Here is a 15290-nt window from a genome sequence, read left to right on the forward strand (position 1 = left end):
GGTATCTTAATGAGGCTACACACTATGAAAAACGAAAGCGCAATGTCTTTCTGTTAATTTGGGTCTTAATATCTTTCGAGAGGTACTTTAAACAAAAGGCTAGCACTACTTTAGATTTGTGTGTCAATGTTTTGGTCTTTTGATGTCACTATAAGTGGAACTGTTTTCTAAATTTCATTTTCAAGTCATTTTTACTACACTGAAATATATATTTTTTTCTTTTACAGCTAATCTTGCATCGTACAACCTTACTGACATTATTATTTATTTTGTTGAATTTTTTGTTTGGTTTGTAAGGTTTCCGGGTTTTTGAAGACAGGGTCACAATATAGTCCTGGCTGGCCTGGAACTCACTGCATAGACCAGACTGGTTTTGAATTCAGAGGTCCACCTGCCTCTGCCTCTGCTGGAATTAAAGGAGTGCATCACCAGGCCCAGCAAAAACCTGTAAATATCAAACCCTGATTCAAGTCCTCATCACAAAGCCTGCACTTACCAAACCTCTCCTGCACCATCAGGGCCACCTGTTTCCCCACTTGAGTGCTCCCAGTGAAGGACAGCAGGTTCACACGTGTATCTTTGGCCATTGCTGTGCTGCAGGGAACAGAGAGGGTCACCCAAGCAAAAACACCTGAATGATGCAACCAACAGTATCAGCAAGAAGCATGCTATGGACCCTTGACAAGACGGACAAGGGTACAGGGAAGTCTGCCCCCAGGGCACAAGGTGGTGAAACAAACTGTTCACAAGCAGAAGCACAGAGAAAGCAGGCTGACCTGCTGTGTAAGCTGTCACAGCCCTTTAGCTCACGAAGAACGTTCTTCCTGTGCTGAGAGGGAACAGACAATGTGCTCCTGGTGCTTCTTAAGCAGTACAGGGTGCCTTTGGGCTCCTACTCTGCAATACTATCCCTTTAAGAAAGCAACACCTGGGGCTGAAGATCTGGCTCAGCGGTTACAAGACCAGCTGCTCTTCCAGAGGATCCTGGTTCCATTCCCAGAACCCACATGGTGGCTCACAGCCATCCGTAACTATAGTTCTGGAAGACCCTTCTGGTTTCTACAGGCACCAGGCATGCAGGCAAAACACCTACACACATGAAACTCAATAAGCCTTTTATTTAGAAGAAGAGAACCACCAGAGTTATGGCACTAGCCTGTGATCCCAGTTACTTGGGAGCCTGAGGTTGGAAGATCACATATTCAATTCCTGGGCCACTCAGTAAGGAAGGCACTACCTCAAAAATAAAAATCCCCATGATTAACACTGCAGCTCTCTCCAGCACCTAGGTAACCTGCATTGTTCTTAGGGTTGGGGATGCAGCTTGCTTCAGAGTATTCAGGACGCATCACCCAAAACCGGATGCGAGCGGTCTACACCTATAATCCCAGCAGTTGAAAGGTGAAGGGAAGAAGACCAAAAAGTTCAAGTTCTACAGCTGCCCTATGTTTGCCAGAATCAGTCCCTCCCTTAACCACCTTTCCACCCATCCCCAGTTAATACTTTCCCCCAAAATGTACACTTAAAAAACCAAAAGCTGTTCTAGGGTTTCCGGTTGGTTCTCAGGAATGCAGCTCAAACACTGCTGACTGGAACTTTGTTCAGTTGTGTGTACTTCCATTCAGTGTGAGCAATGTAGGGCCGCCCTTGCTTCAGCCTGCACACTGGACATCTTGATCTAATTACTCAGGTAAAACTCTCCAGGTTCAACCTATAATCAGGAGTGCCTGCATGCCAGGTGGCTGTGCTCAGTAAGGTTCTGTGTATGCTAATGGCCTATGCCAAGGCCAACAGAAGGACAGGATGCCCAGAGTGCAAGAACAGAGTAGGCCAAAGAATACAACACTCGTGTTTCAGTGGCATTTAAAAACATTTCACTGTGTACCATGGGGGTTGGGAGGTAGTAGGGAGGCAGTAAGATAGATTTTCTATTATTTTCATCTATATGAACAAGGAAATAAGACCCTAACATCTAGACTAGCATGGTAAGAGACTCAACTCCTAGGGAACCTCCTGGGTCAAAGGCTAAACTAGTAAAAATAAACAAACAAACAAACAAACAAAAGTGACCCTAGCTTTCCTGATGACTGGGGCAATTTTAGCTAATTCCAGACTCAAAGGCTGTGACCTTATGCTAAGTAAGAGTCACAAAAGAGAGCATCACAAAAAAAAAAAAAAAAAAAACCTCACATTCTATGATTCCATTTATACAAAACGGCACGAAAAGAAAAATTCAGAGACAAGAAGTACGTCAGTGATTGTCACAAACTTGGGGAAGGCAGTGAGAAGTAGGTGTGGAAAATATCCTGGAATAAGACAGCAATGGTTGCACAACACTGAATGTTTTAAAAGCTACTTGGCAGGGGCTGGAGGGTGGGAGAGCCCTTGCCTGGGCTGCACACAGAGCACCTGGGCTCCCATCCTAAGACCAAAACAAAACCCACCCAGTTTCAAAGGGAGGGTTTTATGGTACATGAATCTTGTGGCAGTTAAAACAAAACAACCAAAGCCCCCCCCCTTTTTTTTTCTAAATAGGGTCTCAAACTTGCCATAGAGTTGAGGATGCCTCGAACCCTTGATCTTCCTGCCTCCACCTCTAGGGTCCTGAGATTACAGGCATATGTCACCACCACACCTGGTATATTCAGTGCTAGGAACTGAACCAGAGTTTCTTTTCTTTTTTAAGATTTGTTTATTTAAAGTACACTGGTGTTTTGCCTGTGTGTATTCTGTGTGAGGGTGTTGGATCCCCTGGAATCCTGTAACTTCAGTTACAGACAGTAGTGAGCTGCCATGTGCTTGCTGAGAACTGAACCTAGGTCCTCTGGAAGAGCAGCCAGTGCTCTTAACAGTTGAACCAAGTTTCTTGAATGCACATTGTACTCGCTAGGCTACATCTCCTGTTCCCTTTTATGGTCAGCTAAGGAAATAATACTGGGCTAAGTAAGTCTCCAGGCAGGGAGTTAGATGTCACAGCTTTGTTTTATAGGTCCCTACATAAATCAAGTATCAGGAAATTATTATCTGTCCAAACTATAAACACTGAAAATCAATAGGCCAATAACTAAAAATCAAATATTTCTTGGGAAGGTTGCTCACTAACAAGAGCATAGCAGGTCTATAATTTTAATGCCCATAGAAGGTAGCCTCGATTCTTTAGTCACCCCAGGTTTTGTTATTATGGTAGAAGATGCCCAGCAATCAACCCAGGTTCCTTCAACAGAATGATGTTCTTCATCCATTCACCTACCCAATATCTGCTCCACCACAAGTCATGGAACAAATGGCACCAGGCAGGTCATTTTCCTCCAAAACCTTGGCTATGATCCTAGGAAGGAAAAGGCAAATACTGCTCAGCCAACCATTCCCCTTGGAACAGTTTTATAAATGAGAGAGAAATCCCTCTCACGTGACCTCCCTTTTAGTTTTCCCGCCAACTCTTCAAACACTCAGACCTGGCTTTTCCTCACAGATTATAGCTAAGGTTTACAAGCAAAAGCAGAAGTTTGGGTTTAAAATACAATGTTAAAGGGAAAAATATACAGAACATGAATAGGAAGATGGAAAGCATTAGCTGGGTGGTTAAAACATATTCTCATCAAATATTTCCTGCCCAATTATGATGACACATCTGAGTCAATTCGGCAGATTGGAGGCTGGGGTGTAGTCAGCACAGAGGTCCAAGGGTAAAGCCTTGCTTCTTCTTTTCTTCCTAACCCACATCCACTAAAACAACAGTAAGGAAATTACAAAGGAACAAGGTACAGGAACATGAAGGAAATAAGAGACTCCATAAATAAATAATACGTGTGAGCATACCCCTGCATCTGCTCACACACAGAAGCAGTAAAGGGAAGTGGGGGAACTTAGCCCAGTTGAGAGCATTTGCTGAACGTGGATGAAGCCTTGGACTCAATCTCCTACCCTGCATAAATCCCAGCACTTGGAAAGGAGAGGCAGGAGCTGTAAAGGAGCTCAAGCTAGTCAGGACTAAAAGAGACGTCTTCTCCAAAGAGAAGGAGTAAAGGATGGAAGGAGAGAAAAGGGCACCAGATCCCATTACAGATGGTTATGAGCCACCATGTGGTTGCTGGGAACTGAACCCAGAACCTCTGGGGAGAACAGCCAGTGCTCTGAACTACTGAGCCATCTCTCCAGCCCTAAAACGTCTTAAATTAGATAGAAGATCATGCAACCACTGGAAATAACCATTAGTATTAAATAGGCCAGAAGAAGCCAATAAATCTAAATTCTAGATTCATAAATTGCATTGATTAATAATAACATTGATTTTATGACCTCAGAGCTGTAAAAGTCTCAAATATAAATAAGGTACTTATAATTTTTAACCAAAAAAAATGTAATTCCTTTTAAATAATGTTAACTAGTATACTAGTTGGTTCACTCGGTTTTGTTATTGGTCTATTCATTTGACTGAAAATATATCTCAATGGTAGAACACTTGCCTAGCATACATAAGATCCTAAATTCAATCCCCGGAACAGGAACAGACTTCTCAGCCAGAAACATGTTAGATAGTTATTGAATAAATACAGTTCCTAAAGTGCCAGGGTATTTCTTCTCTGCTGCAGAAGTCTTTATTTTTCAAGTGATAAAATGTCTAGAAGAGTTTGATATGCATGTCAGCATCTGGCATCCTTCCAAAGAGGTAAATTAAAGGACATGGCTCAGAAAGAACCACATAAACTGCAAAGTGATCATGTTACTACAACCAAAGAAGAAAGTTCTCTGATCTCTGTGCTGAAACAAACAGGACACTTCCCACCATTAAAAACCCAGCACCAAGTTGGGCAGTGGTGGTACATGCCTTTAATCTCAATACTAGGGAGTCAGACGCCAGGATGGCCTACATTCAGAGCGAGTTCTAGGACAGCCAGGGCTATACACAGAGAAACCCTGTCTCAAAAGACAATATAAGAAAAAAAAAGAAAAAGAAAAAAAAAACTCCAGAAAACAGCACCTGTCATCACCTTTGCAAAATTATGTCATACACAGGAAAAAGAAAGACACACATACTTACTTTGTGACAGCTATAGTAACAAGAGAAGTTGTTGGTGCTCCTTTCCTAGAGACATTTTTAAAAAGAAGGAAAGAAAATTAACTGGAAAAGTAAATACCTTTCATTACAAAGAAAAAGTTATGGAGAAAGGTTCTGTCCAATTAGACAACAAAAAACTCTAGTAACTGAATGGGAAACCTATCCTCAGGTGGCATCTCTGGGAACAATGGATAAGGAAAGTTCATGAACATAACCCCGCAAACAAGCATTACTGAGCCTACCTGCTATCCATCGGAACTGTTAAGGCAACTGCCAGCTATATAATAGCATACTGATTTCAACACTGTATGACTCTTACTTAGGACTGTCAATTTGACTGGACTAAGCATTGCCTAAGCCAGTGCTGAAACACACAGCACAGAAACCAGATGTGCATAAAGGTGCTTCCAGGGACCATCAATTGAAGGGGGAAGACCAACCCCAAACAGGCGGAGCATCAACCCATGACTGGGCCCTGGGACAGAATAAAAGGGAAAAAGGGAGAAAGCCAGATGAACACTAGCATTCTCCTCCCTTTGCTTCCTTACTGAAGGGATGTGAGCAAATTGGTCCCATACCATGCCATCTCTGCATGATGGACTCTACCCTACTTCCCACCTGTGACCCAAAATAAACTTCTCTACTTGATAAGTTGCCTCTTATCAAGCAGTTGGTCACAACAACGAGAAATCTCAAACAGAAAACACAGGGTCCTTCAGAAAGATGGTACCAAATAATTAAGCCTTCAAACTACACTGTTTTATAGAGAGATTGAGAATATTCTATTGCAGGCATTATTTAACACTAATAAATTTGGCTGAGCATACTGCTGTACACCTATAATCCCTAAACTAGGGCATGGGGGTTGGGAAGGGAGCTACGGCAGTAAAATTGCCTGGGCTATATAGTGAGATCTTATCTCAAAAAAAAAATTAAATTTTAAAAAGTCCTGGACAAGGTAGCCCATGCCTGTAATCCTAGCACTTAGAAGGTAAAAGCAAGAGTTCAGAGTCTTCCTCTCAAAAAATAAAAGCTTAAAAAAGAAAAACAAAAATCAATCAATCTATCTGAACTTGGGGAAGTTCTATAGAAGACTGAGCAATTAACCTATGGACACTAACTTAGTATCAGAACCAAGGAACAATACCTCCACTTGGAATAAGAACAGCTGGGAGGGGAGGGGACACTACTACAACCCAATATGTCACCGATGGAAAATGCAAATTAAGAGTGAAGACAATTAGCTGAGAAAGTTGGAAAACACTTTAATACATCTGAACCCTTTCAGCAGTGAATAAAAATATCTACCTCTATATATTCATCACCGTCTTACTCTGAGACAGGAAATGAGTACAGCTTACCAAATGCAGACATTGCCTGTGATCAGCGCTATGGCGTTGTTCCAGCCAAACACGGCCACCGGGAAATTGAAGGCAGTGATGATTCCCACCAGGCCTAAGGGGTTCCACTGCTCAATGAGAGCATGGCCAGGTCCTACGGTGTGCAAACATTCACTTAGTGGACATTAATTTATTAAGAATAAAATCCTATATCATTCCTCTTCAGGTCAGAAGTACATGTACCAGACCAGAGAAGATTCCTGATGCCTCCTTCGATCACCTCACATAGCCAAAATATATGAATATATCGCTTAATATAAAACGGAACTGCTTATTACTGTAGTGAACTATAATGGTGTTCCTTACACCTCACACCTCACACCTCAGGAGCTGCAGAGGTAAGGGCATGGGAAGACAGGGACATGTCAGTGCAGTAGTAGGAGGTTCCCCCAAGAGATGTGAACACAAAGGGTAAAATATAAACACAGAACATGTGATTCTCAGAGCTGTGTTCTTTATGTTGTCTCTTGACCTCTCCATCTTCAAGACAAGGAAGCTCATGTTACAGACTCATGTTGGATAGGTTACAAAAACTTTCTATTCACTGTAAGGAAATTAAAAGTATGAATAGAAATGTTTATATTTTGGCAGAATATGTGTTTTATTTGGTAGACTGCTTGCCTTTTCGTCAGCATGCCCAGGCTGGGGTAGAAGTCCCCTGGCCTATGGTCCTATCCTCTACTTGCTATGCTATAGCTACCAATTCCCTGACACCACCCTCAGCTCTAAAACATATTTGGTATGAGTCTGTGTGTACATACATGTGGAAGCCAGAGGACAACAAAACCCAGTTCTCTCCTTCCACTCTGTGGCTCTTGGCAATAGAACTGAAGTTGTTGGTGTCCTGCCAAGCCATTTCTCCCGGTCACAGAACCAAACACTTTAATTGATGCCAGGCTTACTTTCAGAAGGCAAGACGGGTCCCCCGATCATCCTCGACAAGCCAGCAGCGTAATCACAAATGTCCACAAACTCCTGAACTTCTCCTATTCCTTCCACTAATATCTTCCCCATCTCCAGAGACACCTAGAAATATAAAAATCCAAGCATAGGCGGGTGGTGGCGCTCGCCTTTAGTCCCAGCACTAAGGAGGCAGAGGCAAGCAGATCTCTTGTGAGTTTGAGACCAGCCTGGTCTGCAGAGCTAGTTCCAGGACAGGCTCCAAAGCTACAGAGAAAATTAAAAAAAAAAAAAATGTACAGTCTTAGGACACATGTACAAGGTTGATCCTTTTAAATCTGATCCAATCTAAAGGGGGAAGGAAGCACACAGACCCCAGCAGTTAGGAGTCTGAGGCAGAGGGATCGATCACTTGACCCAAGGTTAGACAGCACAGCAAAATCCTCAATTTCAAACAAAATAAAACACACATGTGAAAACTCATGACAGCCTATTTTCTACTCAAGAGATCACAAACAGACTTCAAAAATATCTTACCAGTTTTCCCAGTACTCGGATCTTCTCCCGCAAGGCAAGGCCAATCTTTCTTACTATGTCTCCTCGCTTTGGGGCAGGAATCTAAGAAAAGAGTGGAATTTTGGTATCAAAGTATATGTTCATGTCTACCACACTGTCAGATGTGCATCGCAGAAGACAAACTGCAACATCGGAAGAGGTTTTTTTGGGTCACATTGGTACCGTGATATGGCTAAATATCCTTGGAGCTAATCTCTTCTGGAAGGCACAGATGAATAGGCAACAAACTATTACCAATTGCTGATGGTCTAAAGACAAATACTGAAAGAGAGAAAACAGCAAGACTAGACATGGGGAAATCTAAGCTCACACCTGTGCTGAATCATGAAGGATGGAAAGAGTTGGCCATGAAATATAGAAGTCTGTAGAAATTGTCTTGTCTATAGTATTTATAGTAATCAAAACCAGACTAAGACATAGCCATGTATTTTAAAATGTTCAAGATTTGAGGCCCATTCATAAAGAAACAACCAAATGGGAACACTGGTGCATAATGTGGGCACATTCATAGCTTCCAGGTATTTATTTCTCTTTGTACTTAGGAGAAATGATCCATTTCTGTCCTCAAGGGACAGAAGAGTCACTGGCTCTTTCTCACCAGCAACAAAGGGGAAACTGAGGACACACAAGGAACTTGGAGGAGCAAGACAAGGAGAGCCCTCTGCAAAAAGCTTATTCATTGAGGGGAAGCAATGAGTCCTACAGCCAGGTTCTCTGTAGTAACTATAATTAAGAGAAAGAAACCTGTGGGCAGTGGTGGCTCATGCGTTTATTCCCAGCACTTAGGAGGCAGAAGCAGGTGGATCTCTGTGAGTTTAAGGCCAGCTCTGGTCTGTAGAGCAAGTTCCAGGACAGGCTCCAAAGCTACACAGAGAAACCTGTCTTGAAAAATTAGAGAGAGACAGAGAGGGAGGGAGAGAGGGAGGGAGAGAAACAGAGAGGGAGGGAGGGAGAGAGGGAAAGAGAGAGGGAGGGAGGGAGAGAGACAAACCTGTTTTCAACAAAGGCATGAAGGTGCACTCCTATAACACCAGAACTTGGGAATGCGGAGGCTCAGGAGTTGGCTCCCTAAACTACATCAAACCCTTTCTCTCAAAAGGGATGTATGGATGACTGGATTGATGGATAGATGGATGGATGAAGCAGCTTTTATAAACTACTTTTCCTTTGTATTTATACTTTGTTTTTACTTCCCTTAAGGAAAAATGTTCCCTTTGAAGCTTGTAGGCTTAACTGGAATGAAATGAAACAATATTCTGTTGGGATATAAGCAAGCTGACAGAAGGAGAGAGGGCAGCAGAGAAGCCCCATAGAGAGGATCCTGGAGGAAGGCTGTAGACCAGGACAGCCCGCTCTGATGTTTTTGTCTCAGGCCCAGCCATCCCAACTCTAAACTGCCACACTGACCAGAGCCCAAGAGGACTGTTAGAAAAAGCTTGTCTCTACACTAAACTTTGAACTCAATTGCTTAACTCAGATTCCAACAAATAGATCCCCCACTGGTTCAGTTTACTCTCGTCCAAGAGTGGCTCGCCTGACTTCTCCAACAACTCCACCTAACACAAAAATGCACAAGCTGCGGAAGGAATGCTAAATGCAATCTGCTAATGTGGGACAAGAAGAAGTAACATATGAGATTCTAAATTCAGAAATAGCAACCAAAACAATAAAGGACAACATTCCAGAAAGGTTATCATGACAACAACCACTACAGCAAGGGAGACAGACTTAACAGGAGATGAAATGAGACGGCTCAACAGGTAAAGTGCTTGCTGCTCAAGCCTGGTGACCTGAGTTCAATCCCCAGAACCCACTTAAGAAGGAAGGAAGGAACCAACTCCACAAAGTTGACCACTGACTTCCATATGCACATTGTGGCACATACACACATCACCATCACCACCATAAATTTAGAAAAACAGTCCCTGAAACCAAACTGTTCTCAAACATGTTTGTATTTACTCTAAACACACATGAGCATAAGTGTTTCTCAATTAAAAAACGTATGAATGAGTCCAGCATTTGGGAGACTCAGGCAAGAAGATATTTCTTGAGCTATACATAATATGTCTCAAAAAAAAAAAAAAAAGGATAAAAATAGGTCAGGGTTGGATGGCTCAGCAATTAAGAGCATGTGTTGCTCTTGCAGAGGATGCAGATTCAGTTCCCAGCACCCATGTGACAGCTCACAGCCATCTGTAATTCCAGCTCTGGTGGATTCAAGGCCCTTTTCTGACCTCTGAAGACACTACACACACATGATATGCAGACATACATTCAAGCAAAACCCTCATATGTATAAAATAAATCTTTTTTAAATGTTTGGCCAGGTGTGGTGGGGCATACCTTTAATCCCAGCATTCAAGAGACAGAGGCAGGCGAAACTATGTGAGTTTGGGGCCAGTCTGATCTACATAACAAGCTCTAGGACATATAGAGACCCTACATAACCGTCAGGACAAATAGAGACCCTGCCTCAAAAAACAAAGCTTAATGTGGCTGGAGAGATGGCTCAGTGGTTAAGAGCACTTGCTTCAGTACCTTAAAGAACAGAGTTCTAATCTCAGCATGCACATAACATGCCAGGAATCTTGGGTAAATCCCAGTAACCTCAAGGCACTGAAGGGAGCAAAGAAAGGAGAATTACTGGGATTTTCTTGCCAGCTTCCAACCTAGTGAAAACCCTGCTTCAGAGGAACAAATAAAGATGGAAGAGGACACAGATGCCCTCTTCTGGCCTCTCTTCGTGTATGCACAGGCACAGGAGTGCAGCACACACATGACTAAACAAGTGTCTTTTAAAAAGCCGGGCGGTGGTGGCGCACGCCTTTACTCCCAGCACTAAGGAGGCAGAGGCAAGCAGATCAGATCTCTGTGAGTTTGAGGCCAGCCTGGTCTACAAGAGCGAGTTCCAGGACAGGCTCCAAAGCCACAGGTCTTGAAAAACCAAAGAGAAAAGTAACTGGATCTCGGAGATGGCTCAGTGAGTGAAGGATGCCCCAGGTAATGTGAGTTTGATTTCCCATGTGAAGTCAAAGAAACTCCACAAAGCTGTCCTCTGACCACCACACACACTCCGTGATACATGTGCCATCACACATGCATCATGTGCACATAAACACACAATAATAAACACCAGTTTTCATAAACTATGCATAAAATTGTGCACACATCATGTAACATGCATAGAAACATAGAAACATCACAGCTATGGAGTAAACTCCTGAGAGCTGGGAGAGAAATACCCAAAGGCAGCTCTGACAAATATCTGTACTAAAGAGGTTGAAGTTAAGAAGACTACATTTGATTTTCTTAATGCATCATCCTTAAAAAAAAGAAAAAGAAAAAGAAAAGTCAAAAAAGCCAGGGAGCTGTTGACTGCTGAGGTGGCTAAGTGGGTAGGGACACTTGCCACCCAGCCTGATGACCTTAGTTCAGTCTCCAGCACATGGCATTATGGTGTACTGATGCTTGCCATGTACCAGTTCTGCCATAAACACTTGCAAACGATGCATGATTAAGTGATTTAATCCTCACAACAACTCCAGAAGAAGAGCACCCAGGTCTCCCCTCTTTATGAAAACACTCTGATATAGGCAGAGGGATGCTGGAAAAATCCAAATGACTCCTTCTCTCCTTCATTTCCCAACTGCACCAGCAGACAAGTGAGGCCCAGCCCACCAGCCCTCAGAATTCCTATTTTGGCTTTTGTTTTGTTTCGTTTTTCTAGACAGGGTTTCTCTGTGTAAAAGTCCTGGCCGTCCTGGAGCTCACTTTGTAGCCCAGGTTGGCCTCAAATTCACAGAGATCCACCTGCTTCTGCCTCCCAAGCGCTGGGATTAAAGGTGTGAACCACCACTCACCAGCCACATTTTGGCTCTTTCAACTGATAGTGTACCGAGATAAAGGAGGTAGATTCTGCCTCATGGCCTTGAGAAAATGGTGTAGCTGCTCTGGAGCCCAGACCTGCTGTGAGGACATCTTGTCCCTGGTCAGTCTGGGAGGAGAGGCAGGAGGAAGAGAGAACAAAGAATTCCTCTTCTTTTGCTCAATTACAAGTTTTGGGGAGAATATCATAATAATTTTCATTTATTTTGAAGGTACCCATTCTTGTCATCCCAAATGGGAAGGACATTATTTTAGGAATAACGGGCAGGAAACTAACAAAGTCCCCAAGATCACACATTTCAACACTGTCTCATGCTTATCTATCTTTACAATTATAGCAAATGACCTGTTTGTTCTGCGGCGGGAGCCACACTTACCTCTGCCCACATTTTCCAAGCTTCCTTGGCTTCCTTTATAGTTTCTTCATAGTCTTCCATACTGGCCTATTGGGGTGAGAGAAATGGGATGAAAAAAGTGTAAGTGACATTTCCCAGAAAGAGGCTGTGTCTGCAGATACTGATTAAAACTGGGGAAGGCCCTTTTAATCCCAGCACTCGGAGGCAGGGCAGGCAGATCTCTGTGAGTTTAAGGATATACTGGTCTACAGATTGAGTTCTAGGACAGCCAGGGCTACACGGTGAATCCCTGTCTCAAAAAAACAAAATAACAACAAACAAAACACTAAACCTGCAGAGAGGCTGGAATACTGCAAATCCAGAGCCTAATTACCTTATCCTGAGCTAGTTTCAGCCCCTTGAATTCCTTGCCCACCTCAGTAGTATCTCTCTAAACATCCTGTGGCTAGCTGATAAAAATCTTTTGCAGCCAGTCAATTTAGCAGACCACTAGTCCCAAAAGCTAAAGAATGTCATCAGATAACAGGCAGAGTCGCCCATCTTGCTGTAACCACAGATCTGAGGTACCAAGGATGTGCATGACTTTTATTACCCTGCAACTATATATAAAACTCTAAGAACAGCTTCCCTGAGGGAACAACCTGGGGTAACCTAGCTATGTTTCCCAGGGCATGGTGGTCACTCAAATCCAGCTCCAGAAAAGCTATCTCCTATTCCCTCTAAGGTGAGAGTTGTGTTTTTCGTGTTAAGCACAGGATACTTGCCTTCCGGAATATACATACATCTCTGCAAAAGAAGTGGGAAAAGTCTGTGTCCCTAAGACTGTTTATTAAGGCTGGAGTTGGGGGTGGGTGCAAAGCTCTTGACTGGCATGGCTGAAGTCATGGGTTCAATTCCCAGCACATTGGGGGGGGGTATAGAAATATTAGAGCATAAATAGAAAAACGAGTAGAGTCTGACAGAAAAAAAGATAACCCAGCTGTGCTTTTCAAATTTTTCTAATCAAGGTCTAGCCTCAATTGGATACAACACATGACCCATATTAGAAAGTTCAATCTTGGGCTCCAACCCAGATTTGGAAAAAAAAAAAAAAAAAAAAAACCTCTGGAATGACTCAGAAGCAATACCCCAGAGGGAGACTAGGAATGTAGTCCAACTTGCCTAGCACACATGAAGCTCTAGGTTCAAATCCTAGCAAAAACCCAGCATGTCTATGGCTAACTCCAAAGTCAGCTATACAGCAAGCTCTAGGCAAGCCTAGGCTACGTATCTTGTATCCAAACAATAAAAGACCCTCTACCTAATCATCTCTCTTAGTCTCCTTTTCTAGCTGATCCCCAGACAGTCTCACAATGACGAAGAAGTAAATGATTCTTTACATCTGTACCTTTGTACAGCTCTTAACCTTTGCCTCTAAAGAATGCTAGCACAGTTCCCTATCACAGCTTGAGTTTTAGCAACTTACCTGTCTGATCCTTGCTATTGGCTCATTGTTAGCAGGACAATAGGATGTAATTACCTTGAAACAAACAAAAAGATGACAGTTAAACACAGAAATTATAACTATTCCCAAATTGAGGAGAAGCCAAATAGAAAAATAAAAGCAAAACAGGCTAACATCTGTTATGAGAAACCCTCGCCTATGCATTAGGAACTTCTGATCTAGAAACAGAATGCCCATGTCCAGAAAAACTACCAAAAAAGTGTGTTGATAAAGTGCAGCTAAAGGCTAGATTTTATCAGACCTTTATGACTAAGAAGGCTAAGGGAAAAGAAAAAAAAGAAAAAAAGAAAAGAAAAGAAATTTTTTTGAAGAGACAACAGGGTGAAACTCCCAATTTCATAACAATTAAAATTACCTGGCTCTCCTACGGTCAAGAGTAGCCTTTAAAAGATGATACGTTTTCTGTACCAAAGCAGGTTCTGCCACTGCTGAATATTAGGTTTCTGAAAAAACGTCCTTTCTTTCCTTTGAAAATATGCGACATTCTCCCAACTTTTGGGCAACTATAACTTTACCTGTCCATGCATTCTAGAAAACGTTTTATTATGGTGACAAGTTTGGGCAATAAATACTAAAAATCAAGTCTTCAAGGGGAAATAGTTCACAAGCCAGGGCGAGCTTGTGACAGATCCCAAGCAAAAGTGTCATACGGCTTTAAACTCTGGGGTTTAGCTTTCCTGGCGGCTCCAAACCTCCATCGATTCCTCACAGCACTAAAACCTAAAGTTCGCTTGTTTTTCTTAGTGAGAAAACTTCTACTGTACAAATTTAAAACTTCCCACCCGGTCTACTCTTCCAGTTCCAGTCCGGAGGTGGGAATCGGTGCGCCCGCCTCGCGGCCTCCCAGGCAAACCTTGGCTGCAACTTTCCGGGGCGCTCGCATACCTGTCCCCCGCCGCGCCAGTTTCCATTATACACGCCAGCATTCTCCTCGCTGAGCCCCAGCTCTTGCAGCCAAGCATAATCGGGATGATGGATCAGCAGAGTGGACATGAGGGCGGTAGGCCTGCACGGAGGGCGGGAAAGCATGATGCTCTTCGCAGTATGCTCGCACAGAGTGCGAGCCAGACGCCACATACCGAGTTTAGAACGCCAGAAGCCCCTGCCGCAGGGGAGTCCGGGAAATGCAGCCCCGCCCCCCGCTCGGGAGAGTCCGTAGAGCAGTCCCCGCCCCCTGCCCGGTCCATTGAAGATCGTCCCCATCCCACCCCCTTCCGCGAATGCTCATTGGGCAGACCCCTCCCCGGGAGCCCATTGGACGGCCTCGCTCCACCCCCTGGCGACACGCCCCTTGCCCGTCCCCCATCCGCTCCCGCGGGGTCTTCCTGACCTTACACTCTGGACAATGAGGTTGCCTGGGTCTGGGGGGGCGGGTTCGGGGGCGGAGGGGGCGGGGAAACGCGCCACCCGTTGGTTCTGAAGTCCAGTGGATCTGAGCAAAGCTTTCAAAAACAATATGCTCCCAGGCCCCAGTGTTTAGGGTATTCTGGGCATGCTCACTCCGTGAGTCTGGGCTGGGACCTGAAAAATCTCAGCATTTCTAATCTGCTCTCAAGAAGCTTTACTGTCTCTGATCTCTGTTGTAGCCCTGGGATTTTTTTCAGTTG

At 43.6% G+C, this 15290-nt stretch overlaps 1 protein-coding gene across 2 annotated transcripts in view; it reads right to left on the reverse strand.

Annotated features, from left to right (window-relative positions):
* The window catches only part of Aldh7a1 (aldehyde dehydrogenase 7 family member A1), a 47369-nt gene extending 32542 nt beyond the window's left edge, over positions 1-14827 (reverse strand). For both annotated transcript variants that reach the window (XM_051200773.1, XM_051200774.1), the window contains exons 1-9: positions 14569-14827; positions 13645-13698; positions 12201-12266; positions 7897-7977; positions 7362-7485; positions 6421-6553; positions 5042-5086; positions 3251-3328; positions 497-594 (exon numbers count right to left, since the gene is read on the reverse strand). In XM_051200773.1, coding sequence (XP_051056730.1) covers positions 497-594; positions 3251-3328; positions 5042-5086; positions 6421-6553; positions 7362-7485; positions 7897-7977; positions 12201-12266; positions 13645-13698; positions 14569-14760 — 871 coding nt within the window. In that variant the 5' untranslated portion in view covers positions 14761-14827. The remainder of the gene's footprint in view (positions 1-496; positions 595-3250; positions 3329-5041; positions 5087-6420; positions 6554-7361; positions 7486-7896; positions 7978-12200; positions 12267-13644; positions 13699-14568) is intronic.
* Positions 14828-15290: the final 463 nt, after the last annotated feature.

The sequence above is a fragment of the Phodopus roborovskii genome, unplaced genomic scaffold (assembly GCF_943737965.1).
Source record: "Phodopus roborovskii unplaced genomic scaffold, PHOROB, whole genome shotgun sequence".
NCBI classification, from domain to species: domain Eukaryota; kingdom Metazoa; phylum Chordata; class Mammalia; order Rodentia; family Cricetidae; genus Phodopus; species Phodopus roborovskii.